The 26,585-nt window shown below is 50.3% G+C and overlaps 11 protein-coding genes across 11 annotated transcripts; 5 read left to right on the top strand and 6 right to left on the bottom strand.

Annotated features, from left to right (window-relative positions):
- Window positions 1-270: 270 nt before the first annotated feature.
- CPAR01_07917 (peptidoglycan binding domain-containing protein) lies at window positions 271-2,336 on the top strand (the record flags this gene model as incomplete). Its single annotated transcript, XM_060492186.1, has 3 exons — window positions 271-1,213; window positions 1,271-1,609; window positions 1,666-2,336. The coding sequence occupies 3 exons, from the start codon at window positions 271-273 to the stop codon at window positions 2,334-2,336; spliced, it is 1,953 nt and encodes a 650-aa protein (XP_060348556.1).
- Window positions 2,337-2,919: 583 nt separating this feature from the next.
- CPAR01_07916 (uncharacterized protein) lies at window positions 2,920-3,738 on the top strand (the record flags this gene model as incomplete). The annotated part of the gene is made up of 3 exons (XM_060492185.1): window positions 2,920-3,025; window positions 3,115-3,149; window positions 3,211-3,738. The coding sequence occupies 3 exons, from the start codon at window positions 2,920-2,922 to the stop codon at window positions 3,736-3,738; spliced, it is 669 nt and encodes a 222-aa protein (XP_060348555.1).
- A 1,367-nt stretch (window positions 3,739-5,105) lies between these two features.
- CPAR01_07915 (uncharacterized protein) lies at window positions 5,106-5,717 on the top strand (the record flags this gene model as incomplete). The annotated part of the gene is made up of 1 exon (XM_060492184.1): window positions 5,106-5,717. One exon carries the CDS (start codon window positions 5,106-5,108, stop codon window positions 5,715-5,717), a length of 612 nt encoding a protein of 203 aa, XP_060348554.1.
- A 448-nt stretch (window positions 5,718-6,165) lies between these two features.
- CPAR01_07914 (UbiD family decarboxylase) lies at window positions 6,166-10,144 on the bottom strand (the record flags this gene model as incomplete). Its single annotated transcript, XM_060492183.1, has 2 exons — window positions 6,166-9,579; window positions 10,028-10,144. The coding sequence occupies 2 exons, from the start codon at window positions 10,142-10,144 to the stop codon at window positions 6,166-6,168; spliced, it is 3,531 nt and encodes a 1,176-aa protein (XP_060348553.1).
- A 1,466-nt stretch (window positions 10,145-11,610) lies between these two features.
- CPAR01_07913 (glycoside hydrolase family 16) lies at window positions 11,611-12,498 on the bottom strand (the record flags this gene model as incomplete). The annotated part of the gene is made up of 3 exons (XM_060492182.1): window positions 11,611-11,660; window positions 11,718-11,770; window positions 11,834-12,498. 3 exons carry the CDS (start codon window positions 12,496-12,498, stop codon window positions 11,611-11,613), a joined length of 768 nt encoding a protein of 255 aa, XP_060348552.1.
- Window positions 12,499-13,850: 1,352 nt separating this feature from the next.
- On the bottom strand, window positions 13,851-16,041 carry CPAR01_07912 (heterokaryon incompatibility protein; the record flags this gene model as incomplete). Its single annotated transcript, XM_060492181.1, has 4 exons — window positions 13,851-14,426; window positions 14,658-15,541; window positions 15,595-15,939; window positions 15,993-16,041. 4 exons carry the CDS (start codon window positions 16,039-16,041, stop codon window positions 13,851-13,853), a joined length of 1,854 nt encoding a protein of 617 aa, XP_060348551.1.
- A 594-nt stretch (window positions 16,042-16,635) lies between these two features.
- Window positions 16,636-18,495, bottom strand: CPAR01_07911 (uncharacterized protein; the record flags this gene model as incomplete). The annotated part of the gene is made up of 2 exons (XM_060492180.1): window positions 16,636-16,713; window positions 16,771-18,495. The coding sequence occupies 2 exons, from the start codon at window positions 18,493-18,495 to the stop codon at window positions 16,636-16,638; spliced, it is 1,803 nt and encodes a 600-aa protein (XP_060348550.1).
- An 831-nt stretch (window positions 18,496-19,326) lies between these two features.
- CPAR01_07910 (uncharacterized protein) lies at window positions 19,327-19,773 on the bottom strand (the record flags this gene model as incomplete). The annotated part of the gene is made up of 1 exon (XM_060492179.1): window positions 19,327-19,773. One exon carries the CDS (start codon window positions 19,771-19,773, stop codon window positions 19,327-19,329), a length of 447 nt encoding a protein of 148 aa, XP_060348549.1.
- A 1,007-nt stretch (window positions 19,774-20,780) lies between these two features.
- CPAR01_07909 (uncharacterized protein) lies at window positions 20,781-21,527 on the top strand (the record flags this gene model as incomplete). The annotated part of the gene is made up of 5 exons (XM_060492178.1): window positions 20,781-20,952; window positions 21,033-21,116; window positions 21,169-21,234; window positions 21,380-21,435; window positions 21,489-21,527. The coding sequence occupies 5 exons, from the start codon at window positions 20,781-20,783 to the stop codon at window positions 21,525-21,527; spliced, it is 417 nt and encodes a 138-aa protein (XP_060348548.1).
- Window positions 21,528-21,957: 430 nt separating this feature from the next.
- CPAR01_07908 (uncharacterized protein) lies at window positions 21,958-22,776 on the bottom strand (the record flags this gene model as incomplete). The annotated part of the gene is made up of 1 exon (XM_060492177.1): window positions 21,958-22,776. The coding sequence occupies one exon, from the start codon at window positions 22,774-22,776 to the stop codon at window positions 21,958-21,960; it is 819 nt and encodes a 272-aa protein (XP_060348547.1).
- A 3,402-nt stretch (window positions 22,777-26,178) lies between these two features.
- CPAR01_07907 (uncharacterized protein) lies at window positions 26,179-26,571 on the top strand (the record flags this gene model as incomplete). Its single annotated transcript, XM_060492176.1, has 1 exon — window positions 26,179-26,571. The coding sequence occupies one exon, from the start codon at window positions 26,179-26,181 to the stop codon at window positions 26,569-26,571; it is 393 nt and encodes a 130-aa protein (XP_060348546.1).
- Between the last annotated feature and the right edge of the window lie 14 nt (window positions 26,572-26,585).

Genomic DNA, 26,585 nt, shown 5'->3' with positions numbered 1-26,585 from the left:
TAAAGTCATCTGTTGATTCTTGTGTCCGCACCGCGTTCGGCTGGATTGGCTTAACTGGAAACGGCATCTGCGCGGGAATTCGTTCAGCCCTTCAGCCTTAGCTGCAATAACTTCTCTTCGTACGCGAGAAAGGCTCATACAGCTGTTGGAGAGCTCCTGCCTCCACTATCATACATTTATCTGCTTGATATCCACCTCTGTGCCATGGCCATCTAATCCCTAGTAGGCCACAATTGATTATCGCCAGTCATCCGCTCTTCAAAGTTCAACATGTCGCCCAACTCGCCTTCAAGTACAAACTCCTCAAACCTTTGGCGATCTTTCGTCCAAGGGACGACAGGCGTCAAGACCCACCACACAGTAGCGACGAATGAAGCCAAAGACACCCTTCTCTCCGCCAACTACCTCGAGGAAGTAGATAAACTGCAAGTTTCTCGCGAGACTCTCGTACCAGACAAGGGCCAGAAATCTACCCCCAAGCGCATAGTTATCTGCTGTGACGGGACCTGGCAATCTTCCGTCAGCGGCCAACAGAACATTCCATCCAACGTGACCCGCCTAGCCCGCTCCGTCGCGCTTACGGGATCGGTCAAAGAGAATGGAAAAGAAGATAGCATCTGCCAGCAGGTCGTCTTCTACAGCGCCGGCGTCGGCACGGGTGGTGGCGTGAATATTCTCGAGAGAGGCAGGCAGGCGACTTTTGGCGACGGTCTTGTGGCCAGTGTCATCGAGGCGTACAACTTCATCGTTATGAACTATGCCCCGCACGACCAACTCTTTTTCTTTGGCTTCTCCCGAGGGGCGTACACGGCTCGCTCTGTTGCAGGTCTTATTACAGATATTGGAATCATTCAGCCCCAGGAAATGGACGACTTCCCGGCTCTGTACGACCTCTACCGAAGACATGGCCATAATGACAGCTACAACTTCCGTTCATCGAGGGAGTATCGACAGTGGATCACCGGTGTTCGTGCAAAAGGTTTCGAAGACTGGCAAGGTCACGAGCAAGAAGATCATCACTGGGACCAAAAGCCGCATAATCTTCCCCCAGAGTTTACTAGAGCCATTGAGGTCGTCGGAGTATTTGATACAGTCGGTAGTTTAGGAATTCCCGGCTTGACTTGGACGCAGAGCGCGACTACCAAAATCGCTAGACTTGCCCCTTGGCTTGGCGTCGATGACCTTGGATTCCACAACCCATCCCTGAGTAGATGTGAGTCTAGCGCAAGCTTGCGAGCCTCGGAAGCCGAGCACCTCTGATAAGTAGTAGATATCAGGCATGCATACCATGCACTCGCGCTCGACGAGCATCGACAGCCATTTACGCCAACGCTCTGGCGTCTCCCGCTGAAGAACGAGCAATGTCCCGGCTGCCATGAACAGCCAAAAGATCAGCTTGCGAAGAAGTTCAGGTCACTTTTGAAAGCGAACTCGAAGGCCACAGAAGAGGAGCTTTCCCAAGCATGGAAGGCCTTGATCGAGCGTGAGATGGCGGACCAGCTCAACGGTGATCAGCCTGAGCTGCGGCAGGTTTGGTTCCCTGGCGGACATATCAATATCGGAGGCGGTAATCCAGGCCTTCTCTACGGCTTCCCCTTTGATTTTGAGCGTGAGTTTTCAGACGATCATCTGCCGGACCTAGTGGGTAAGCTGACAATGTCGCAGAAATTGCTCTGATTTCATTCACATGGATGTGCGACCAGATCAAAACCTTCATCCAGCTCGACGATGAGCACGGATACAAGGATGGGAAGTATACAATGTCGACGCTGGCCGATCGCGAAATCTTATCCCGAAACCGGCTCATCCATCGCTCGCGCCATCAGCAACCTTTCGGTATTAGCTGGGTGGTGCAGCGCGTGCGCCAAGGGCTGGACTACAGCAAAATTTACGAGATGTTCTTCAAGTCCCCTTTGTACGACCCGGAAGACGCCTGGGCCACGGGGCCAATCGTCGACATATTCGCGCCCATCATGAGAGTCACGCCGTTCTTCTCGAAGTTTAGAACTCCTGGAGAGTATAAGAAAGACGATGTCGGCAATGATCTCGGCCAGACAAATGAAGAGATCCACCCGTCTGTCAACTACCGCGTGGCGAATCACGCCACATACAATCCTAGATCCCTGGAAGGGTTCATCAGGTCGAAGAAGATGGCGAGCAAGGGAGAGAAGCACGAGTTTCTGTATGAGTGGAAGAAGGGTCACGTTGTCGTACCGGAGTATGTGATCAAGCCGGCCGATCTGATCGCACGCCGCCTGGCCGAGGTTTCAACAGGGGGCAATAAGTTTGTTGACGCTTTGGTAAAAAGAGCCGAGGTGATGCTGCAGCGTAGCTGATCTCAGGATTTCTTGCTTCCAAAAGTTTTGTGTTTCCTTTCGAAATCATTTGAAAGAACTTCCGTGCGCAGACGCCTTTAAGCTCGGGTCAACGCTGAACAGTTGTGTTCATTCTCTGGCGAACAACATATACTTAGATAAGTGTTCAGTGTGCATCTGACGTGGGAAAGAGATATATTCGAAGCCAAATGATTCGAATAATTCCCACAAGATTGAGGCATGTCGTTCAAGCCGTAGGGTCCTCTTGGGCGTTGAAGGGTTCAAGCTTCCAGGGCTCAAGCCGAAGAGTGGAGCTGGCATCGGCGGACCCGGCGCGTGCCAAGCGCCGGGTGGGGCCGATCAAGTCCTCATTTCTCGAACAACCACGGCTGCGCTCACCAACTCCATGAGAGCGGCAGTCCAGTGCGTCGCCAGCAGCATCATCCCCCAGATGGATTCTTCATGCCAGACCTCAGTTTCTCACGTGTATCTTTTTTATTACCACGAGACCTACTCGCATGTTTGACTCAACCTTTCAAAGCTGTGGACTCATCCCAACTATTTCTGATAAGTGAACAAGGTTCGCGGAGGACAACTGCTCATCATGCGTCCGACACGATTGAAATTCAAAGACTTAAAGTCCAGAAACATTCTCTGTGCTGTAACACGCGTCGCCCGGAAGCTCGAGAAGAGACACCAGCCCAGTGAGCGTAAGTCATCTTTCGTTCTTTTTTCTCATAGCAGCCTCATCCTATCTCAAGCCTGGAAGCTTTCAACACATGTTCTGACTAAGGCTCAGTTGAAGCCATGCTCCCTGCCAAAGTTCAGCCCGAGGTTCGCAACTTCCTCACGACCACCAAGGCGATGCTTGACCTGACCACCACGGTCAAGACAGCCTTCTCCGTGGGCTTCTAGTTTACCGACCGACGACTCTGTCCCTGAAGAGGAGGCCAGCAACCTCTCCGAGTCCCTGTGGCTGCAGGGCACATACAGCCTCGACAGCATCCGAATCCAGGCCTTCGTGACCCAGCTCTACGGATCAGCCAGGACCTGTCGCTCGTCCTACGTCCAGACAGATAAGGACTATGAGATGGAGAACCAAGAGTTCTTCAAGGCCGTTTCGGATGATATTCGGGCCAAGGGCATCGTCGGTGGCGGTCTCGGCCAGGCTTCACACAAGATCGAGGTGTCGCCCAAGACCTGTAAGGCGCTACGCGAGCTCTTCATCAGAGGCCGCAAGGCGTATCTCCGCGATCTGGTCGAGAGTGAAAAGATGAAGGAAGGTGCCTACATCAAGAAGATGAAGGAGCTTATCGGAGCTGTTGGTTACTGGATGAGATTCTTCGAGCAAGATGATGAGGCCCGCCGGGGTGTTACGGATGACAATGAGATGTTCACGGTCTCCAATGAGGTTGCTCTCTAATTGTACAATATTCACCGTAGACTACGACGGCGATTATGTCAAGCATCCACAGAGAATGTGACTTAGATTTGATCCTCTGTGTCCTGTAATCATCAATCTAGGCCCTGCCCCAGTTGAGAGCGAGGTTCTGAGGCTCACTTCACGAAGTGAAATGGCCATGCCAACTCACCAGAATGAGAGCATCACAGGTTGCTCTGGTCATAATGACATGATAGAGACAAGGCCGCCACTGCGAGATGGCTCGGTACCGTGAGGGGCCTCACGGAACTTTCGCAAACGTCCCTTGGATACCAAATTCAGTCACCTCGATCATGTTCGTGTTCCTTCACTTGCTGCCCCATGCAGCCTTTTCCCGAATCGAGCTTCTGGCTTCACTCAGGCAGTGTTCCCATCGATATCAGAAGGTGATGGCTGGGACCAGTGTATATTCACCGCGTATTCGTCCTGCCCCTTCCCTAACTGTGATACTACTCCGCTCCTTCCTTCCCTTGCCGTTGGCCTCCTGAAGACTCAGGCTACCGTAAAATCTTGAGCGAGAAGCGATCCCACAACTTGTTCACATTCACCAAGGCTTCCGAAATCGCATTTTCTAACAGCCTAGAGTCCGGTCTCCTGAAAATTTCTCCCGTTTCAATTTCTCTTCCTCAACTTCCTCCGTCGACTTTTCACCATTCTCCTCAATTTCAGCAGGTACTTCTCCCTCTTCTTTCAATTTTCCAACTTTCCACGCCAATAACCCTTGAGCCAGTCTCCTAGCTTTCCAGAACTAATTCTTTTCTCAAGACCATTGACTGGTCTTCTCTCATTCCCCCTTTCTACGATACTTTTGACCGGTCTGGTACCTGCCCTTTCACCTACTTCCCATCGCAATATCCTCATCCATCCGGAAACCAGGTAAGACACACCATATCAGCTACCAAGGAAAGAGCAAACCTAACTTAGTTGTACAGTGTCTTCTCCGAATCGCTGCTTTTCTCCGATACCGTTTCAGCTTCGGTCCGGTACCAAAGCTCCTTCTTCATCCTCAGTCGTAAGTATCACAAGCATCCCCTCCACGACACCCTGTTAGACCGGGAGGGTTAATATTCTGCGATAGTTTTCAAGAGTCTGGTACTCTTGCGCCATCACGGCCAGCCCGTTGCGTTTCCCGAGTTTATCCTCACAGTCGGCCATCGAGGTTCCCTCAATCGTCCTATATAATTCAGCATCATCCCATCCAAAGGTTTGCTACTTCTGCTCGGACATCCACCACTCTTCTGAGGACTAAATCTTTCTATTCTACAGAGCTCAGGAACCTGATCACGATTGACCATCCAACCATACCTATTCTCTTCTATTCTCTACATACCCCTTCACCTCAACTCAAGATGCCTTTCTTGAAGCCCGCCCCTCGATCCGCCAACATTCGGATCGAGAGAGTAGCCAAGGTCAGGATCAACGTCCTGAAGCCCGTCACATCCGGAGTGAAGAAGTCCAGTCACGTCACCAAGTCGTCTCCTTCCTCCGCCACAGGCAAGTCGTCGCCCAAGGCTCATGCCAAGGTCGACAAACCCATTAAGAAGACCTCGGATGAGACCAAGGCCAAGACCGAGCCCAAGACGCCGAAGCCCAAGAACAAGGGCAAGAACCCATCCGCCAAGGCCTCTGGTGACCCTGCCCCTATTCCCAGCAGTACAAAGACAAGCAACAGGGTCACCAAGCGCACCAAGAAGAGAACGGAACTCCCCAAGGGCCTGGTGGCAATCGGCTCCTTCGGCTCCGCGGCAGCAACCCACCGAGCCCAGCTGGGGGTGGGCAAGTCCAACGTCCGCCTCCTGCCCACGGCGCTCTCTGTCCCTCTCCGAGTCAAGAAGGCTGGAGAGGTCGAGACGAGCGCCAAGGGCAGCACGGAGCCGAAGAAGGTCACCATTGCCACCACTGGTATGACCACCCCCTCGCCCACGCCCAGCCGTGGCTCGAGTGTGAGCAGGAAGCAGTAATCGTGGGAATTGGGACCCCAACCTGGGCATAAAATGCCAAAAGGTGTTGAGATTGGTCAGGAATGATGGGCAACTAAGCACCTACTATCAGGAGTTCTTTGGCGTTTTGTTAACAAGGCATGGCTGGCTCCATCACTTCACTGAATTGATTACTGCTTCCGCGCTAAATAACTTGTTTTACTTTGTGCTCCTCGTGAAACACTGCTGAACCCACTCATCATCTGGCAGGGAACATGACTTCAATCCTGTTGATTGATTTCGAATCACTATGGTGATATTGGTCGTTGACCAAAAGTATATCAAGGCTTGCCTCTCGCTTAAAGGTATCATCCCCATAACATGTCCATCCCATGCTCAAACGCCGTCAAAGTGCCTTGTAACAACTCCCCTCGTCCTTTTTTCCATCCCAGATCTCACATAGTAATACAATTCAGGTCACTCATGTGACTTAGACCTCCATTTCACCTTCTTCAATCATCCGTCCTAGAATGAGGCTCTGTATGACAAGCTCATTGCTCAACGTCCTGATTCTCTTTGGCGGCCGGGGAGCGTCGTCTGTTGATGGCGCAGCCCTCTTTCTCTTCTTCGATGCTTTCGAAGGCTTCGATGTGGGAGCAACAGCGCTGAACAATCCTTCCTCCGATCCGGTATGTTCATCGACATAGACCCAATCAAACGGGTCTTCAAGTAGTTCTCGCTGCCTCAAGGTCTCCTTCGCTTCATCGACGCTGTACGCCCTTGAGAGTGTGGCGCCGAGGACATGCGCCAAGAACACGTATGGCATCTTCTTTTCTTCGGCCCTAGATTTTTTCATCACGAGAAGGATTTGGCTCCCTTCCAGCATCTTCGGCCTCCTCTCAATGACGTCCACAAGTCGTGCGTCAGTGGCCGAATAGGGCGCTAGATATCGCGATCGGATGGCATCGCGGAGGAAAGTGGACTGACCAGCGCAGAGCAGGTATGGGAGCCAATCGACCACAGTCCCTTTCGAAACGCAAGTAGCAATCCAACGGTCCGAAATGCACGGCAGCCCTAGAGCAAGAGCCTGCATGTACTTGACCTTGCGGGAGTGACCATCAGCGATCAAGGCGGTGAAACCAATGGTCTGCGCAAACGGGGTCAGCGTCAGTGGATTTTCGTCCCTCGTTTCTGAAGTTGGGCTGGTTGCCATGCTCCCGAGAGCGTTGGGCTCGAAGAGCTCGTCAAAGCCATTGCTTAACAACAAGCCTCCGCACTGTAGAATCATTTTCTCTATCTCGCGACTTTGACCCATTCGTTGCTCGAAGTGATCCGCTTTTTCCCCGTCCTTTTTCGATTGGAAAGATATCGCGAATGCCATGCCAGCAAAAATAGGAGGCTTGCTAGCGTTGTCTTTAGACGTCGATGTGTGAGAGAGCATCGATAGGCGGCTGCCTCTGACGCTAGTCTTCGGAGGTTGAATGATGCTGTTCTCGAATCCGTTGACAGATGGTGATCGATGCAGCTCATCTGTCGACGCCGAATCAAGGCGAGTTGCCCTCCGGACCTGCTTGCGGGTTCCTGGCTTGGGAGCTCTCGATCCAGTGGCGAGTCTAGGCAAGGCCTTGGCAGGCTGGTGTCCACGTTTGGACTTATCTGGTGAGAGAGGTGGTAGTTCCACCGATTCTTGTGATGCAGTCGGACTCTTGGAGGATGGAACTGGCGTGGCTGTGAGTAAGCTGAGTGTTGATGTTGTTGAGCCAGGAGCTGTTGGAGCGGCGGGATTGATACGATTGTCGGGCGTTGCCGGACCTTGCTCGGCAAGACTCTCACTAAGAACCGTACCTGGAGGCCCAACACCATTGACAGCCTTTGGTAGGGGCGGTGAAGATGGCATAGGCGGCTCGCCGTTCACCGTCGAATCCATTACTGCATGGATTACATCTGTAGCTTTCGCCTCGTCGACCACTTTAGCACCGTTTCCCTGCGAGAGCCGACGTGCATCTGGCTCCTCTTTAGTTGGCGATGTAGCCACGTTGGTTGCGGCGGCATCTGAGGACACGACGGCACTATTAGTACCTTTGAGAACCTGTGCCTTGAGGGTTGGCTTGGGCTTGCGGCTCGAGCGGCGAGAAGGCTGAGGGAGAGAGGGCTCTGGGGTCTCGGGTAGAAGCTCGACCTCGGCTTCTACATCGTTTGGCTGGATCACCGGTGCACCTGGTTCCTCTTCCTGTTGTGACTTCTTAATGTCTACTGACACGTCTAGCGGTACATCATCTCTCCCTTCTGGCCGAGATTGAGTATTGTTGGGACTGGTTTCCGGTATAAGGAGGTCCTTGGGCCGAGATCCGTTGCCCGAACTTTCTGTTCCAGGTACCCCACCATTTGAGGCAGACTTCTGGGTTGGCCCGGCGCTGTCGGGCACCGCATCGTTGCTCGAAACAAGGCCATTCTTCGTGCCATTGCCTACTTCCACAGTGTCAGGCGACTTTCTGGCACGAGTTTGCTGATCGGTTGCGTGGCCTTGGGAATCGGCTACTGTGAACCCGTCGCCCTCATCTTCGGATGCAGTCGAGTCCTCGTCAGCACGTCGAGCACGGTATCGCATTCTCCTCGGCGGGGGTTTCCTCGGCTTTCTGGTCGTTGAGGGCACTTCGACAGACGCATTAGAGCTTGCGCGCTGCACAGGAATAGCTGTAAGATCTTGCGCGGCTGCCTTCTTTTTTATTGCAGCACGTTTCCTCCGCTCCATTTTCGTGGCCACGTCGTCGGATTCCTCTCCCGAGAGTTCGGGCTGGACCTCAGCACTCTTTCTTTTCCTCTCTTGTGATTCCATCATGCTTTCATAAATGCCCATCGGTTCCGCTAAGCCCCGTGTGTTCGTGGCAGGCATTTGCGGTGACTCCGGTATGGTGCCATCTTCCAGAGGCGCAGAGTTGCTCGGGCTACGTTGGCGGTCGTAGGGCGCCGGGCCTTGGACTCGCAAAGCTTGAGGGCTCGAAGAAAGCAAATCAGGAGGTGATGTGACGTTGTACCGGTTCTTAAGAGGCGACGTCTCAGCTATGTTGGGTGATATGGAGTTGTGGGCGTACACGTGTGGCGATGGTCTCGAAGAGGTAGGGCTGAAATGCTTCACTGCGGATGAAAATTGCGTCTGGCCAAAAAGTTGGGATCCTGCTAAGGCAGGGTCACCTAGCTTCTTTCCAGCAAAAGGGTTATGATGTTGCGCTGGGGTCTGTGGCGGAGGGACGGTCGGCAGCAAAGGGGACTGGCCGTCGGTACGCTGAACAGAGGATTGTTGTTGAGAACTGGAAGTGCGATTCCGCCAAGCTCCACGGGTGTGTACAGGGGCGGCATGATCGGGGAAAGATGATGGCTCTTCGTCGCCCTGAGTATCGCCCTGGGTGTCGCCTTGAATCAGATGGTCGAGATTGCCGAAGTCGACAACGGCGGAATCCTCCTCGTGTATCGCTGGCTGCTCGGCGCTGTGGTCCTGCGAAATAGGACTCGTCTCGACAAATGAAGGGCCTTCGTAGTAGTTCTCGTAGTCCCGATCGTTGTTATCTTGCGTCGGGGATTGCTGCGAGACGTCCATCTTGACTTTCGTGTAGAGCGCGCGGCCCGAAGCGTTAGGGAGGGCATTGACTTTCCTCGCGGTTTTGTCGGTAGTGCATGATGCGGGGACCTCGACAGATATCGGATTTATCGCGTCGTAGTCGACATGAGGCTTTGGGTCTGCTGCAAGACAATTCGAGTGGTCTCGAATGTTGAGTCTTGTCGAGGCCAGGCTCGCAGGAATTGTGTCGGAGTCTGGGCCGCAATCTGGGTCTGCAGCATCCACAGCGGTAGCGACAACAGGCAACGCGGGTGACGGAGTTTCGTGGTCGAGGTCGTGCTGGGGTAGCTATTCTGGTCAGTGCCATCCCAGCCCCATGTGAGACATCCTTGTCCAGTCGGTGGGGGTGTAACAAACTGGGTTTTTTGTACTCGCTACCAGAGGAGCAGTGCTGGGGAAAGATTGGGCAGTGCGCTGACTTTCGCTTTGGCTTAACGGATCGGAATGGCGCGAAAGAAGACTGTCGCGATGTCGTTTATTGCCTCTCGAAGTGTGTCGCGACGCGGTGGACGATGCTCTTGGGGGCGAGCTGCTTGTCTATGGTGGTACCCGAAATAGTTAGCGCAAAGTCGCAGCAAGGCCTGTGTCGTAGCAGTGCTAAATTGTCGCCATCAATCCAGTCCAATCCAATCCATTGCCCAGCAGCAGAGCCACCAGACATGCTCAGGGCAGGCAGAAAATACGCCTCCACTGGGGGAAACGCCACCCTAGAAAAAGCAAACATGGCCGTACGTACCACGCCGATCCCGTATTCTGCCACATATCGGTCGAAAATGGCTTGGCTGTCTTGCGATTCGTTATTGCCCTCGATAGCCTTCTTCTCTGCCGCTTGAAGGGTTTTGGACCGCGGCATCGTGACATTCCATTGTCGAACCGGCTTTGACTTGGTGAACAGCAATGTGAATGACGCGACAGTCAGGGAATCAAAGATGGTGGGGGAGGGAAAAGGTGGCAGGGGTCGAGGACGCGAGCGGACCAGACACGAGACCAACACGGTACCACGTGACCAGCCTCACCACGTAATGGCGGCGGAGCTCACTTACGTAAGCCTGGCGCTGCATAGACCACTCGCTCCTGCCATTGCGTCTTTCAGCGCTTCCTTTGAATGAAGTGAGGAAGGTACCTTACCTTGCTAGCCAGGAAAGAGCTTCTTAGGATTTGATGGAGAAATCTTCGAATGTTTGAAAATCCAAAAGCTTTCACAATGAAGAGGTAATCACATAGATCATTGTATGGCATAAAGAAGCCTGGATTCTGCTTATTTTGCGTCTATTGATGGGGCCCTTATTAGCAGTACTGAAGGGTGGAAGGCTTTGGTATTAAGGAGCAGATCACGGATTGGCTTTGTCGCAGCTCCATCAAAGGGTCCTTGGTTTGACAGTAAACCTTTCAAAGCATTAAGTGATCATTATTGAGAATCATGGTTCAAAGAATCCTCAAGTTCGCCATGCAGCGCAATCCCCAACGTATCAGAATGCAAATATAACTAAGCCAAGGCCGGCTATCTCAGGTAGTAGAAACGCAGAAACCTAGAGTTGCTGTTGACTTGTCTTGGCATTTAGAGGAGACGCTCTCGCAGGTAAGTATCCCCACAAGTCTAACAGCTGAATGCGCGATAGGGAAAATGACGAGGTAGAAACCACATCCATATTAATATGTAGTTGACCAGTCCCTCAGCCATGCAACATAGATATTTGAGCAAGCGTATGAAAGACGTGACTCAAACAGAAGGTTACGTTCAAAGGACGTAAGACCTCTTCAAGTACACTGGAAAATCGTCGACGAAAGCAAAATCACTAGGAGGGTGGCCAATCCACAACCGGCTATCTTCTCCCTACTCCTCCTACTCCTCTTGTCAATATGTCAATATGCTAATATCTTGAGCACAGGACAAATTACACCAGCAAGCGATGCTCCTGGCCGCTGTCGGCTGACCTCTCACCCACGGAAGTGACAAGTATTAGAGATTTAAGTTACATGGCCTTGACCGATTCAAGTTGCATCTTCTGCTCATCGCAGCAGAGAAAGTTGCCAAGCATCGTGGCTGAGCAAGCCAAATATTCACTCATAGGACTGACATCTACGATCTGACGGCCGTGGATACATGTACAATCAAGCAAGCCTTAGCTATCACCACAGGCGGGTATATAACTTCACGTCACTCAATACTGCATTTGACAGTGCCATCCATGGTATTTACTATGGCAGAGATATGTACGTGGAGTGTGCTCCTAGGTATGGAAATAGATACAGGAAAGGTAGAGCGCAAAATGTGCTCATGAACTATGCCGCTTCGCTCGAATCAATCATGCCGTCATTTCAAGGATTGTAACTCAGTACTTCGAGGTTTCGGACTTGATATTCCGTGTCTGTGGTGGGGTTGTCAGCCATTTGAGTTCGCGAATAAATTGGCAAGGAAAGCTTACTGCTCGTTGGGCCGGGCGAACCGGAGGAACCCTCCATTTGCAAGTTGATGATCCTGTTTACCGCTCGTGTCAGCAATCTGTTAAACTTCACGCTTAGAAGCCAAGCTTTTACTCACAAGTACATAGGCTTCCCAAAATACCCGGCGCCCACCTGCGTCGTGATGAGGTTGCCATCCATGTAGAACTTGGCCTGCACGTCCTTGCCGTTCAAGTCCCTCGTCTCGCACTTGAACGAGTGAAAGTTGCCCGGGCTGGGGTACGTCACGTCCTTCGCGGCGACGATGGAGCTCGTGTTGAACGTGTTGAAGCTGACCTTGCCGCTGCCCTTCCACTCCGCCATGTCGATTTCTGGCGGCCACCCCTGGACGGCCGTCAGCCAGAAGGCGGGCCACGTGCCCTTTGTCGTCGTCGCCTTGATCTCGGCGCTAAAGTCGTACCCGCCCCCGCGCGAGACGTTGAAGTGCTCCTTTGCATGAATCGCTCCGCTTAGGTAGTTGATGTTGATCTTTTGCCCGCCGTGCGTCGCCTGAGGCTGCCCGCTGACCTTGTTGGCTGTAATGGTCAACGTGCCGCCGCTGAATTTGACGTTGTCCTTTGTCATGCGAGCGCCGCCGTTGTGGTCGGTGCCCCAGGGGTAGAGGTAGTTCCAGTCGGCGTCGAAGTTGGATTGGGAGTCGAAGCTCGTCTTAGGGATTATGGTACGGACGGCCCCGACGGGGAGCACATCTGCCACCAGCAGCGCGCTGCCCAGGAAGAGGGCGGCTTGGTTGAACCAGACCATTTTTTTCAAAGAGAGGCTGAAGACTTGTTCGCGCTTGAGATGGGCGATGAAGCTCCTTCGACTAATAGACCAGACGAACGGGCGGGAAACGGGCTTAGTCAAATACCTCTTCAACCAAGCTTCAAGCTAATGGCAGTCGGCTGATGTCTATTGCTAGCTCGGCTTCACGTTCCCTGTCAAAGCCCCGCCAAACCCTCGAGATAGATGAACTCACCTCCACACCGTCAATTTTTCCACCCACTGCCAGGGACTGGAAACATCGCTTTTGGAAAGAGGCGAAACACTCCGACGCAGGGGCCTCCCTATGACATGACGATCCGAGGGCCGCTAAACTTAGACGGCTCTCACGGCGAACAACATAGGGATATTGGAGGGCACTTTCATTCTCAAACGGGGTTTCCAGCCAAAAGTCTCAGGGTGAACACGAACTGAACAGGGTCATTTTGAACCGGGGTGGGAACGATGGTCGTCCGAACTTAATGGCACATCAGGCCAAAGGTTGCACCTAGCCCCCGCAACCATGCATTGCTACGTCGTATCGTGAAGGAGTTGTCGGCACTTGCCTATTTGGCGGTAAAGCAGGACTGGATTTTGCACCAGTCGCCGTTGGCAAAGGATATAAAATCACCGGTTAAGCTTCTTCAGGTTCCCGTGGGATGCGTCAGCTGTGCCTGTGATCGCCATGTCAGCTCGGGTGACCGGTCAACGGGCGGCCGGACGATCCTGCGCCCTTCCGGCACAAGAACCCCGACAATTCACCCGAGAGTTGCATGATTGGGGGTTTTCATGGGCAATAGAGCATATCATAAGTCCTCGAATATGAATTTGGATGGTGTTGTCCAATGTTCGTGGTAGACGAGCCTTTGGGAGAAGGTTGTTTCAAGCAAATTGAATGGGGTTTGAGTTGAGACGACTCCACTCGTCTAAGCGAGCCTGGACTTGAGGCGGCAGAGACTGCTTGCTGTTGGACGCAAGCTCAGGAGACAACGGTAATTTGACATTAGCCTTATGCGAAGATGATGAGCTTGATGAACTTGACATGAGAACTGCTTTTTTCTGTCGCCAGAAGTTATTTGCAGCCTACTGTCTGACATCCGGTCCGAGACCTTAGTCACGAAGTCACTCGCCAAGTCCAGTAGGCACACACCAAGGCAATTCATGGACCTCGATGATGAAGAGATGGAAAGAGATTTTGGCATCACCAGTATTGCAGTCATCTATACACTGGAAACAACACTTCACCTTCCACACTCCGATGTCTCGAATCTTCGGAAATGATATACCCTAAACTAACCCAACGCCAATAGGTTTCCATCTCCTAAGCTATCTTCTAGCCGTCCCCATCCAGCCCGTCACAAGACAGTGACATCACCCTCCCATGCATCCCTGACGGCATCTTCCTCACAACCAAGCTGTACTTCTTGATACGCAAGACCCAGCCTCTCATACTTACTTGTATCCGCTGGAGATCTTCCTAAAACAAGATAGGTCATGTCTACGAGCTTTTCCTCAGCGACAGCCCAGTCTCCAAGATGGAGCAACATGACTGGCGACTCTGTGCCAGCCGGCTTAACCTCGGAGCGAGCTGGCGAGCGACGAACCGCGGCATCTTCCCCCTTCATGGTATCGTTCAAGCCCAACTGGAACCTCTCCAGACGTGCATCGGGATGGAACTCGACCGAGTCTCCGTTATTCTTGATTCCATACGACCTAAACCTGCCACGGCGTGTGGCAACTACTTCGAGGGTCGCTTGAAAGATCCGACCACGCAAAGTAATGTAACCGGCCGTCACATTTCCTAGCGGGTTATTGTTGCTGGTAGTAGTGCTGGCATCAACAGCGACAGCCTTGGAGACCCATTGGTTTGCCTTTGAACCTGGTTCAACATACGGTCCTTTGAAAAAGTCGACCTGGCCACCAGCTGATGCCTATGAGAATGTTGGTATGTGGCAGTTGACCCGGTCTTGGGTATTCGCATCATCCAACTCCTCGATTCTTCTCTTTGGAGTGTACCACAAAAGGTCGTTGATGAGTTTGTCTTTCCAGAGTCCGGCAATGTAAGGAGACCCTGTCTTCTGTTGGAAAACGGTTGCCAGACCCGACAACGCAGGTAGTCTGTCACTTCCAAACGTAAGTTGACGTTGAAAGAATTCGCTGACAATATCACGCCACTGTCCAAACGCAACATGCGGACTCGTCATATCTTTGGGGGAAAATAAAGTCGTCTGGGTGTTTGTAGAAACTTCTTTGAAGGTGTGGCATTCGCAGTCTCTCTCAGTTTGGCAGGTCCACCACAACTCATGTTCTGTGTATGTCACAGTCCTGCGTGAGAGAAGTTCCTCCTGCAAAGTCCAACCTCTCGTCATGAGCGGAAGCTTCGGCTTGCGATCTCCAGTAATGGTTTTCACATGATCATCTGCCTCTGGAATGACTCGAGCTGCAAGTATGGACAGCTTGCCTCGATCGGTGCGCCAATTCATACGTAATGGCTGTTGTTGAAGGGCCACCTCGTGTTTCTGAGAGATGAACCCCTCAGTAGAGGTGTGAGCTGTTGCAGCGGAAATGGTGAAATATGCGTCACTGTATACGGAAGCCATCTTCGAGGCCTCCTTTTCCCAGTCTTCAGCGGAGTCCTGAATGATGCAAATCGCATCTACCCAGAGGTATTTCAAGCCAAGCCCTCTTGTGATTTTCACAGCGTCTCTAACCGTCTGTGGAAAGTCATCTACATTGAGGACTCTCTTGTGATCGTCGATAGTTCCTTTTGTGGTCACAAAATTCCCACTCTTGCCCCAACAGTAACTGAGCGCGGTGTAGGGAGTTGGGTGAATTCCAGCGGTTTCAACCAGTCGTACCTGGATATCTTCCGCATTGCCGACATGTATGACTCTTGTTGGCATCGTTGGGGATTGAGGCTTGCAGAAAGGGTGGTTTTCGTCACAGTTCCGGATGCAGGAGCGAATGAATTCAGCCGTTTGATCAACATCTCCAGAGGTACTCATCTCGTAGCCCTGTGTGATGCCATCCCAGACAGGAGGGTATCCTAAGAGTCATCGTCAGACCGGTGCATATGGCTGCCATGTTAAGTAAGCTTACCAGTAGGGGTGTAGAATTGTACAGTGACACGTGCCATGGGCACGCTCAGCTGACAACCTCCTCTCTTGAACATGAAGAGAACAACTCGCTGACAATGTAAAGGAGATAGTTTAAGACGGTCAAGAGTTTGAACAATAGCAGTACACCAGCGGCACCCATCGGCGGAACCGGTCTCAAAGTCATGCTTTGAGCGAATGAAGGTACGGAACTCGATGCGCCGGTACCCAGCCTTGACGGGCGTTTGTTTGACACGAAGATTGTGACACCATTCGCACGGTTTCGGAATCGTAATTGGACCGAACTTAAGCTTTTGAACGCACGCGATGGTAGTCCAGAACTGCGACGCTGGGAGTGTGTTAGGAAAAGAGATTGACTGGAGTCTTCAACATCGTACGTACCGGTGAGCTGTGGGCCTCCGACCTTCGCTGTCAAGGTAGTAGTCGACATCTCGAGAGCTGAAATAGACGACGCGGTGAAACAACGGTTGAAAATTGGAAAATAGCTTGTAGATCAAAGTCACGAAAAGAGTATGCTTCAGAGTGTTACAACAGTGAAATGACTTGTTTGAGTTGTATCGATGAATTTCATGTGTTGCACAACTCTAGTACGGGGGCAACCACAAGCATGTCATTCTGTGTCAATTTATATCAATCCCACCTGGCTGCTGAGAGATCTCAGCGAAGCTAGTCCCCGGCCTGATCCAACATTCTCTTACGACACTGTTTCCGCCAAATCGAATTCTGTTTAGCCGCCAGACTCAAGATGTCTCATGTTGTTGTTAGTTCCAACTTCCAGCTCATCAAATGCATTTCAGTGGAGCAAACAAGCCCCTTCTCCCAATCAAGAGCTGTCTTGACCAAGATGCGCCGTCCAAATCCAGACTAGCTTCAAGAGGTTCGACATGATGTTGACTGTTGGTAAGAACATCAAACCAACTGACAGGGTCTGAATCCGTAAGCGCTACGCATCCGCGCGCGCCTACAGAAACCAAAAAAACACCATTGGTCTCCATCGTGAGATTCCTGTTGGTTTGCACAAACTTCACTGCTGCGGCTGATCACCCAAGTCTTCAATCGCCCTTTTGCATGGTAGATCGAGGATAGCCAGGTAGAGTACATCCTTTCGTCTAAATTAGCTGAATGATTCAGTCAATGCATACTTGGGCGCTGCGCTTACCTTTTGGAAAAGACCCTTGAAGACATCACTTGGAATGCTTGAAGAACCAGCTCTCTTCTTCGCCTTCTGGGATTGACCTTTGCCCGCGAGTCCCCCAACATGATCATCTTCCACGTCGTGAGATTCCACGTCGTGAATCCTGGCTTTGCTGTTTGATTTCGTTCCATCATCTTTCTCAACACTGTTTGTACTGGTCTCCTTCACTTTGTGACTTCTTAGGCCAACGATCTCATCCGCCCTCTCCTGATGGTCTGCCGTCTCGCTGGTTTCGTCATCGATCTTCTTTCCTTGCTTCGCATTGTGAATGCATGTACCTCTCTTTTTCCCTTCCTTTATGTTCTTCTTGCTTTCCTCCTCCTTCTTCTTCTTTTCGTCTCTCTTCACTCTCTCATAATCCTTCCGAACCCGCTTCTCCGGCTTTTTGCTGGACTCGGCTTTCTCATCTGTACTTGCAAGCTTCCAGCGACCTCCTGTGAATAAAGAGACAAGGTCACCACTAGATACTTGATGATTCGGGTCAGCGTATCGTGACTTGAACTTTGGTTGCGGCATTAAGTTCATCCTTGGGTGATCCTTGTTCTCGTCGATCCAGGTAGCTTGAGCGCGTTTGTCTGAGTGGTCCTTGATCCAATCTTCCATTCTGTCCCAAGTGTTCTTCTTTTTTGCTTCAACATCAGCCTTTTTGGGATTGCTCTTGGGGTCCGGGAAGATAAGGGGCGCCGGCTCAGGCCAACTGAAGTCGCCACGAGTGGGCTTCATCAAGTCACCCATCTGTGTCTTCAACTCTTGCCAGCCCTTCGAAGGCTTCTTTTTCCCTGCGACAACATCTGAGATTTCCTGCTTTAAATCAGGCTTGGTTTGTAGCGCATTCACTTCCTCCACAAAATTGTTTGCGAATTGGCCGCAGTCGTTGTCGGGCTGCCATGTAACAACGAGGCAGACCAACCCTCGTGGAATAAAGAAGTCTGCATTGACGCAGTTCAAGAACTTGTTGGAGCAGTATAGACTTTGTCCCTCCATGGCGGCCACGGTGGCAGCCTCAAAGGCGAATCCAAAGAGCAGCGATGCAGGATCTGGCAGTGCTTCTCCTGCAAAGCCCGCCAAATTGACGGCACTGATCCAAGGGTTGGGTTCCAGTGACTTATTGAGGGTATCGATAAAGTCGAGGAAAGTATCTTGATTGATATTAAAGTCGACTAGCATTGGTGCGTAGGCTTGTATGAAACCCCGCGCTCGCTTCTCGGGCCGTCTCTGGGGCACAAGCACTGGCAGAGAGAGTCTCTGCCCATCCTCAGAACTTCCAGTAATATTCAACGGGTGTCGCTTGATGAAAGCCAATGCAAGATCATCTGTGTCTTGAGAAGGTGGCGAAGTTGACACGGGCGTTGTTGCTCCAAGGTCAGTGGTGTTCGCTAATCCCGTTCCTTCGTCAAGCTGTATCGGGGTAGACTCCGCGTTGCTGATACTGTCTGGCTGGCTTGAGGGATTTTCTGGATTTAGTACTCTGGACTTCTTCTCTTTCCTGTGATGTAAGGCTTCAGAGATGGTACCAATACCTGCAGCCGCCGATTGGGCAATCTCTTCCACCAGGCCATGCTGTTTTCCACTGCTATTCCCTCCAGTCTTTACGACGACCTTAGACCGTTCTTTCAAAACGCTTTGCACCAAGCTGGCGGCTGTTTGGGAGGCCACCTTTCTGCTTTCACTACTTATGGTAGCCAACATATTCGTACTCGGCTGAGTATCATCTGGGAAAGAAAGACCGTGATTTTGGAACGTTTGGAAGGCTTGTCTCCAAATGTTGGTGAATACTGCAGAGAGGTCGATTGCTTTTAGATTGAAGACTGGAAGAGGGTGAAATCTGCTAGTCAGATTGCAAAATCATATCGCGTCACTCGTCAATCTAGAGGGAGAAGTGGTCTTGTACGAAAATGTGTTTTTAGGAACTTCGTAGTTTTTTAAACTGCCTTAGGTAACGTGCAGGTAACAGCATCCTTTGTGGCTGTGAATTCGCACTCGCTTTTGCAGCAAATCTCGAGGTTGACACCCTATCAGCTCCTGCTTGGCATGTCAGCAGCCAAGAGTGATGGGCAGTCCGCGGGATGCGGAGACGGGACCAACAAGCGGCAGGGGATAGAGCCACCGAGTAGTCCACAAGGTCATTCGATCTGGTCTAGGCGCCCAGCTTCCTATCAGATCGACTTGGGTGGAAGTGTGGGACTGCATTACGGTGTCCTTTTTCCAACTCTCGGTGTGCTAGTAACTTGGAATTTCAATAATGCAGCAAACTTGTCTCGATAATAAGAACGGAAAACGATTGATGATAATAGTGAATTTGAGAAACTAAATGTAAATGATGATCTGACTCAAGTTGGTGCATTGAAATGCGTATTGAACAAAAGCGAAACATATCCAGTCAAGTCCAACTGTCTGTGGAACTTGGTTTCAACACCCGGACCACATCCCATGTGAGTGCTGTTTGCGCAATCATTGGACCTATCGTTCCGGAAACCAATGATGCAGTGATCAAGTCGAAGGATTGTGATGTCAATGTGATTACCACTGGCATGAACCGCCGCAGTGCACGCTGCCATCGGTAGAGGTGCCAGAGACAGCCCAGCTTCCCGTTCCAACCAGGTTGGAACCGATCAAACCACCCCAGTCGACACCCTTGTTGCCACGAGGGAAGTTGACAGTAACTCTGCAACCGATTCCCTGAATGCCAGCAATTGCTTGGTTGCTGAAGCCGGCCTCTTCGCCTCTACAGTTGCCGGCATAGTTGACGAAGGTGCTGTCGATGGCTGCCTTGAGATTATCGCGGTTGACGCTGTTGCAGGAGCCTGGGTGATCGATGGTGACAGTGACACGCTCGCAGTGATCGCAGGCTTTGCGCCAGCAACGGGGCTCGAGAGCCCCCGCGAGAGATGGGAAGGCGGTGCTGAAGCCGTAGAAGAGGAAGAGAGTGGTGAGGATGAGAAGAACGGGGCGGCTGAAGTGTGCCATTGTGACTTTGTTGTGTAAGGTAGGGGGGTTAAGAGAAATCTTGAGTAAAGCTTGGAGTTGGGAGTGTGCGGTGGTAGTTTTCTGCTGTTATGGACAATATTTTTGTTTCGTTGGGAGCTTTCTGGGCGTTATATACGCAGGTCTCATGCAATGTTGTGTGCAATCTGTTCATGACACTCATGATCATTGCTTGACAAATCGTAAGCGCAACTCCACGAACACAATTGTCTACTCCGAGTTCAAATCCAAAATCGTATTCTCTTTGATTGCCCAACATCCTATGAGATCCTCGCCAGTGTCCACGTTGTTGCGTTGCTTCACAACGATCCCAAACTCAGTTATCGTGAAGACTATGGCTAATTCTTCTCTACTCATATGGCTGAATCTCGAGCAGCCGATAAATATGACAGAGTTTGATGACAGCAAGTCCTCGTGGAGTTATTGAGAGATTCTGAGTGGCCAGTACGAAGCCTAGGCCATAGTTCATCCGTCTTTGACTTTTTTGAGTTCGCGCATGGATCGTCAAGGAGTCAGTTGCGACTCGGATGTTCGGCTGCATCTTGACTCGCCGACATGTCAACTGGCCAGCTACACACTGATTTACCCAATTCCGGAATGAAATTAAATGTGAGAAGCTTTTTATTTTCCGATAAACTCTCTTGGAAGTTCCACAACGAGCTCAATAGAACGAACGAGCGTTATTGACCAATAAGGAGCGGACTGTAATGCGCGTGGCAAGGAAGCATCTCGTGATGAATCAGTTCAGTGCAGACGTCAGGGCCCATGGAGCAGCGACATGATGGCAACCAGCCATACATTCGCAATAGTGGTAAAACAGACTACATATCAGTTGTCTTGAGCTTGCAAGTATCGTGATATATCAAAGATTTCATATAAATAGCACCAACAGCCTCGTTTCCTCGTGAATACTTTTCGACATCGACAACAACCTTTCCCACAATCTCATCACCAAAGTATTTGAATCTTCTTCAAGTCAACTTTCCAAAATGCATTTCAGCTCCTTCATCGCCTGCCTTGTTTTGGCACCCCTGGCTCTGGCCATCCCAGCTGAGTTGCCTTCTGCGGAAGGTGCTTTGGCCCTGAGAGCTGCTGAGAACATTGAGATCCCGAAGGACCTCCCTGATGATTGGAAAACTGCCCTCGAGGCTTACTTCAAAGGTATCGTCATTTCAAATTGGAATGAAGTTTCGGTGATGGAAGAGATCCTTTGAAGAGTACAAAGCTGACAACTCTGCTAGACACCGATTTGGACCTTGAGAACAGAGATCTCGACAAGAGGAGCAACGTGCCGTTCATGCACTGTGGCTGGCGTCGCTTTTTTAGTAAGAGAGTCCCTCGTCTTACATTTCCTGTCCTTTACTGACACCTGCTAAGGCTGCCTTGGATCTGTCACCCCGGGTGGTGTCACCTGCATGTGGGCGATCGCTGCTCGCGGACTCGGTAAGCATTTCCATCGTGATGTCGCCCCTCTATTTACTCGGATTCACGCCTCCGACAGCACCTTAACCAGGTACTCAGGGTGAAACAATAACAACAGCGAGAAACAATCCTTCTTGCCAATTGCTAATCTGGAATCTGAAAACAGATGTGAAGGAAGATTCCAAATGCTCAGCCGCTGTTGTAGCCACCATTTTGTCAGCTGTTAGTTATCTCGATCGTTCTCGGTTCAGTCAGAAGGCTTACAAACTCTCTAGTCAAACAACTGCAAGTTGTGTGTCAATGGTCACCTCTGAAAAGAGGGTTCGAGGCCCTTTGGTGGTATTTCCGTGATTGAAAGTTTTCATGAAGTAGGTGATCGGAAAGGGTTGGATTTGCGATTCTGGTCGTTTGGAGCTCAACATACACTTCTCTGCTGATTTCATTAGCCCCTATTTGTAATTTCACATGAAGATATTGTTGCAATTAAATCTCAAATCTATGAACAAGCTGTATTGGGCCATGATTTCTATCAATTATCAGCTCAACCAATTCATCCCGATTACCCAACTACCAATACCATTTAGGACCGATGTTGCCTCAATAATTGTGTATAGTCTATACCATGGATGATGAGGACAAAGTGATTAGTCAGTTGTAGATAAATCATCATATTTATTCGGCTCGGCGGCTATGAAGCGGGGCTATTCTCCATCAGTGCTTCCCAAACAGATAATCGTTTTCTAGCTAAGCTGTTGTCTCAAGCTGTCCGTGGGGAGGGTACCACGGGGCCAAGCGGTTTAGAAAACTGGCACACCCCCATTTGGATGCGCGATTGAGATAAGTTCCGTGAGAGAATGAGAATACTACGTTTCTTTGTCGAAATTTCTCAGCAATGGTCGAGATTTTGAGAATACTCGTAGGGCAGCTCGTGCTATTGGGCCAAGGATATAAATTAACCGTGTGGAGGTTGGGAAGCCAATTGGCTAAACGCGCCAGCTCCAAGACATCTTCATGCATCGTTTCATGCATGCATGTGATTTCTATAGTCTCCAGTCTGCCTGGGAGAATGTTGCCTAGGGACTGTCGTCCGTCGTAGCAGAAGCTATCCAGTCCCAAGTATGTGAGAGTTCCGAAATGTCGCATGGATTCCAGCTGCTCCCGACGGCCTGAACGGAAGACATTTTCCATAATGTTTAGTTCCAAAGACTCTAACGTATTTGCGTGAGGTCTGAGTGCATCTAGTATCGACCCAGCGGTGATATTGGCAGTTTCTCGCGTCCGAGGACGCCATCCATACATGTTCCAGGTGGCTGGTCGATACTTGAAACCTTTCAGTGGTCCACAGGAATTGACCAATGAAGACAGCATCTCAGATCCTATCTCTGTCCCGTTTAGATTGAGGTATTCAATGTTGCGCAGGTGAAAGGTTGCGTTTGCCATGTCGATAGATGTTGGCAACGGTATAACCAGCTCAGTATCCAAATAGGTGATGTTTGGCGCGATTTGACAAAGAGCTTGTAAAATACTAGAGCTCCATTTTTGGGATGCTGCGGGTGCTTCCATTGCTTGGATTGCCACGATTCGTAAATGTGGCAAGCTCCCTGGTCGTCCATTTGTCCTAAGATAGGCCCAATTACCTACTATGTGCGTTGAGCTAGGACAATGAGACCTCATTGATAGTCTTCTCAGTTGTGTCAGCCGTATGATAAGGTACTGCGCTAGAATAATGGCGAACTGCAAGGTCGAGGTGGAATACCGGAGCATTCGAAGCGTGGGTGCCAACGATACAAGTTTCAAGTCTAGGTTTCTTGATGATTCGTGGACAGTCGTTCGGCGGTAGCTCAGATAGTCTGCATTATGTATCTCAAGAGTCAGGTCTCTCACATGCCCAGCCAGGAGAGAATTCCGCTGGGTCGTCAATATAAATTGTATCAGTCTTCTCAAGCTGGGTTCCTCTCTGCTGATCCGAAATTGAAATCGCTGATAGAGCACAGCTGTTCCAATAGCGTGCAAAAGCTTGGATGCTCGACAGAGTGACGCAAGACTTTTGAGGGGTTTCCCGAAGTGACGCGAATCTGTAGAACATACGCCGTTTAGGCTTTTGCAAATTTCCATAAGTAATTCGGGTGGGAGTCTCTCCAGGGAACTTCTATGCAGTGCATTGCTTTGGGGACACTGGCGGTCCATCTCGTTGAACTTTTCGGGTATTTTTGGTTGTAGTTCCTGTCGAGGTCACAAAATAGGATGCAAGAATTTTGAGACGCCGAGGCTGAGGTTGTAATGATTAAAACAGGAAATGGTATTGGAAAACGTGGTGGCTCGTGAAAGGTAAGGTGCTTAAGTGCGGAAAGATTGAGTATCGGAGATGCGGGTATATACTAACGACGGAAGTTTTGGAGTTCTTGGTTCTTGATTCTTAAGCGCCGAGAGCTTTAATATCCACAATACATGTATGTCGGATGACTGAACTGTGCACCTCTTTGGCGCGCATCATGAAATCCTCGCCGCCATTAACCAGATCATGTATGAACTCGCGGCGCGCCTCCATCTACAATTGTTTCTTCACGCCCTAGGTCGTGCAATATTTTTTTTTCTTTTTCCCTACATCAGGTATTGATGGTATCTAGATGATGATTTTCTCTTTCTAAATCCTTTCTCACCTCGTTGCCAGATTTCACTTGATATGTTCCTACCTCCGTCTACATGTTTTGCACAAAGTACTCCCCTATAGACGTGTTTGTCGATATCATTCTGAAGCTGAAGTACTCAAAAACTTAATAATTCCAGGAGACGTTTGGGCAAACTTGCGATTCCATATTTCGGATCTCCCCCAAACAATGGCTGCATCGCTCGTCAAGTGCCAATGAGTAGTCTGGACGTGTTGTCTTAAATGCAACCCACTAGTCCGTACGCTAGCTTCCAACCCTCTTCAGAACTAAAAGTGCGGAGTGTGTTTATTCAAGCTAGTATGCTGTGTGTTTACTCACCTACCTTATGCCAGGCTGTCGGCGAATTTCACTTTATGTACACTTTGAATACAACGGCAAGATGTCAGTACGATGACTATAATTTTAACTACGGCATCTTCTCAAGTTTGAATTTGAAGGTGCAAAGTTTTGATGGTTGATGCTCTTTTACAATATATGCAAGACCATCTCGGATGGCTCAGGACCGTCCTCAGGAGCTCATGGTTTTTATGGCGAAGTTTGAGAGACCTTACTGAGACACCTGAGACGACGCTCTCATTTCTTACCAAAGATTATAACCGGCGCCAGTGGTGTTGTGATCACATAAACGTAACGAGATGCTAAATCGGGCGAGAAATAGTTCCCGATCGGGATTGTATTTGCAGACAAGATCCTCAACTAAGTCTCCGTACCTAGGGCTTCACAGTGAGATTGTACTCCCTAAGTGCCATTAGTCCAATTGCCTAATTCCATCTATTAAGGTTTCCCGTATTACGCGGTTGAAACTCTACACACCATTCTGACGAGGTCATTGTGTCCGTACTTGTAATTATGCGAGACCGAGGTCAGTTATTCGCCAATAGACCCCAGGGATTTTGGCCCATACGCGATGATGCTTGCGCTTTTCTCCGTGACTCCCTAGTACCTTTGTCCACTGAATCATGAAGCTATCCACCCCGTTTGAAAGTCAATTCACGAACCAATGACTCGAGTCAACATAATGCCTTCTAACGAGCATGTTCAAGTCCACTCTTTCCGAACATGTGGATGCGGAAGAAATGGCAGTTCTCACATCTATAAGTAGGGCGGTTAGTCTGCCAAGTAAAGCTTCTAGTAGTAAGCGGGATCACAAATATTTGTAAAGAGCCTTTGCTATTGACCTCAACCTGCCCTACAACCCGCCTTCGACAAGAAGCTCGATACGAAACCTAGGACACCATGCAGGTCAACATTTTCTCCATCTTCACGATTATGAGCGCTCTCGTCGCATCTTCTCTGGGTAAGTTGGCAACTACCTAGGGTTCATCCACTATCTTAAGAGTTTTTGAACCCTTGCTAATTCGATTCCCTCTATTAGCTTGCACGCCAGCTGGCGGTAGGTTTCCTTCGTGCCATCACAGATGACGATGGCCTCGACCCATCCTGGCGGACTAATTACTTGCATAACAGGCGATTGTACTGTTGGAAGTAGTGATTGCTGTCTCAACGCCGAATGCAGACGTAAGTCTTGATCCTTCCAGTCTAGTCTAGAAGTCTTAATCCTGATCCAACATTACCTTAGCCCATGTGTCTGGACGTTCTGACGGTACCTGTGGCCATTGATGGATTCTCTTGAAGAAGGGTTAACTTGCCAAGCCATATGATCCTCGTATGTTGTATGACCGCCCATGTGGTATTCGACTGAGGGATGCGAGAGAGGTACTTGTACAAATCATGACATGGCCTCCAAGGCTTTGTGGGCTTCCGTAAACACGCCTAATTGTCGAAATACCTATTGATCTCTTAACCTTTTCCATTAATCACTATCTCGCAACTCTGTGGAGTTACACAAGATATATTCTCTCGAGCGAGTGAAATATTCCTTTGGCTGTAACTTAGGCTCAGAAAGTACCGACACTCGTTTGAAGTATTCTAGCACATCGTGGAGGTGGTTCTTGTCCTTCTCCGGTTTGGCAGGTTTCCGCGGATGAACACCAAACAATCGGCAGCTGCTCCACGGCCTCAGCGGGGTTCGTTGTGGTACCATCAAGGTGCTTTCCTTGGCATGAAAAGAACATTACCTTATGTGGAATTCCACGGCGCTTGATTTGAAAGCACCTCCAGCTGGTTGCGCAAACCTAGTCTAAAAGAAGATACAGTCTATACTTCCGGTATTTAAAAGAAACGCCAAGTGGTGTACAGAAGTCAGGCCCAAACACAAAGGCTTGGATAATTAACTACACCTCGTGTGATCACCAAGTCCCCGAACCTCAAACATCCAAAACACCAGCCTTTACCAATGTCCAAAAACATCAAGACAATTCCAACGTCAGAATACGACGAAGTTATAAACACAGTCCAACACTACGTCGACAGGGTCGCAAAAGCAGATCGCGCCCTCCTAGACCTCGCATTCCACAGGGACGCAACAATGACCGGCTGGGCCCCAGCCGATGGCACACTCTCAGTAGGCTCATACACTAACCTTCACGCATTCTTCGACACATACGGCACAAGCGCGTCCCTCAAGACCCGTTGCGACATCATTGGTCTTACACCCACGACTGCCGTCGTCAAGGTAGACATGGAGAACACCCCTGACGGACCGGCCTACACAGACTTTCACACGTTGATCAAGGTTGATGGGGGTTGGAAAATTATCGCAAAGGTTTTTCACGCTTATGAGTCTTAATGAGTAAACTTAGT

The sequence above is a fragment of the Colletotrichum paranaense genome, assembly GCF_030867605.1.
Source record: "Colletotrichum paranaense strain IMI 384185 chromosome Unknown Scaffold_6.1, whole genome shotgun sequence".
NCBI classification, from domain to species: domain Eukaryota; kingdom Fungi; phylum Ascomycota; class Sordariomycetes; order Glomerellales; family Glomerellaceae; genus Colletotrichum; species Colletotrichum paranaense.
This window is presented reverse-complemented; position numbering and strand designations above follow the sequence as displayed.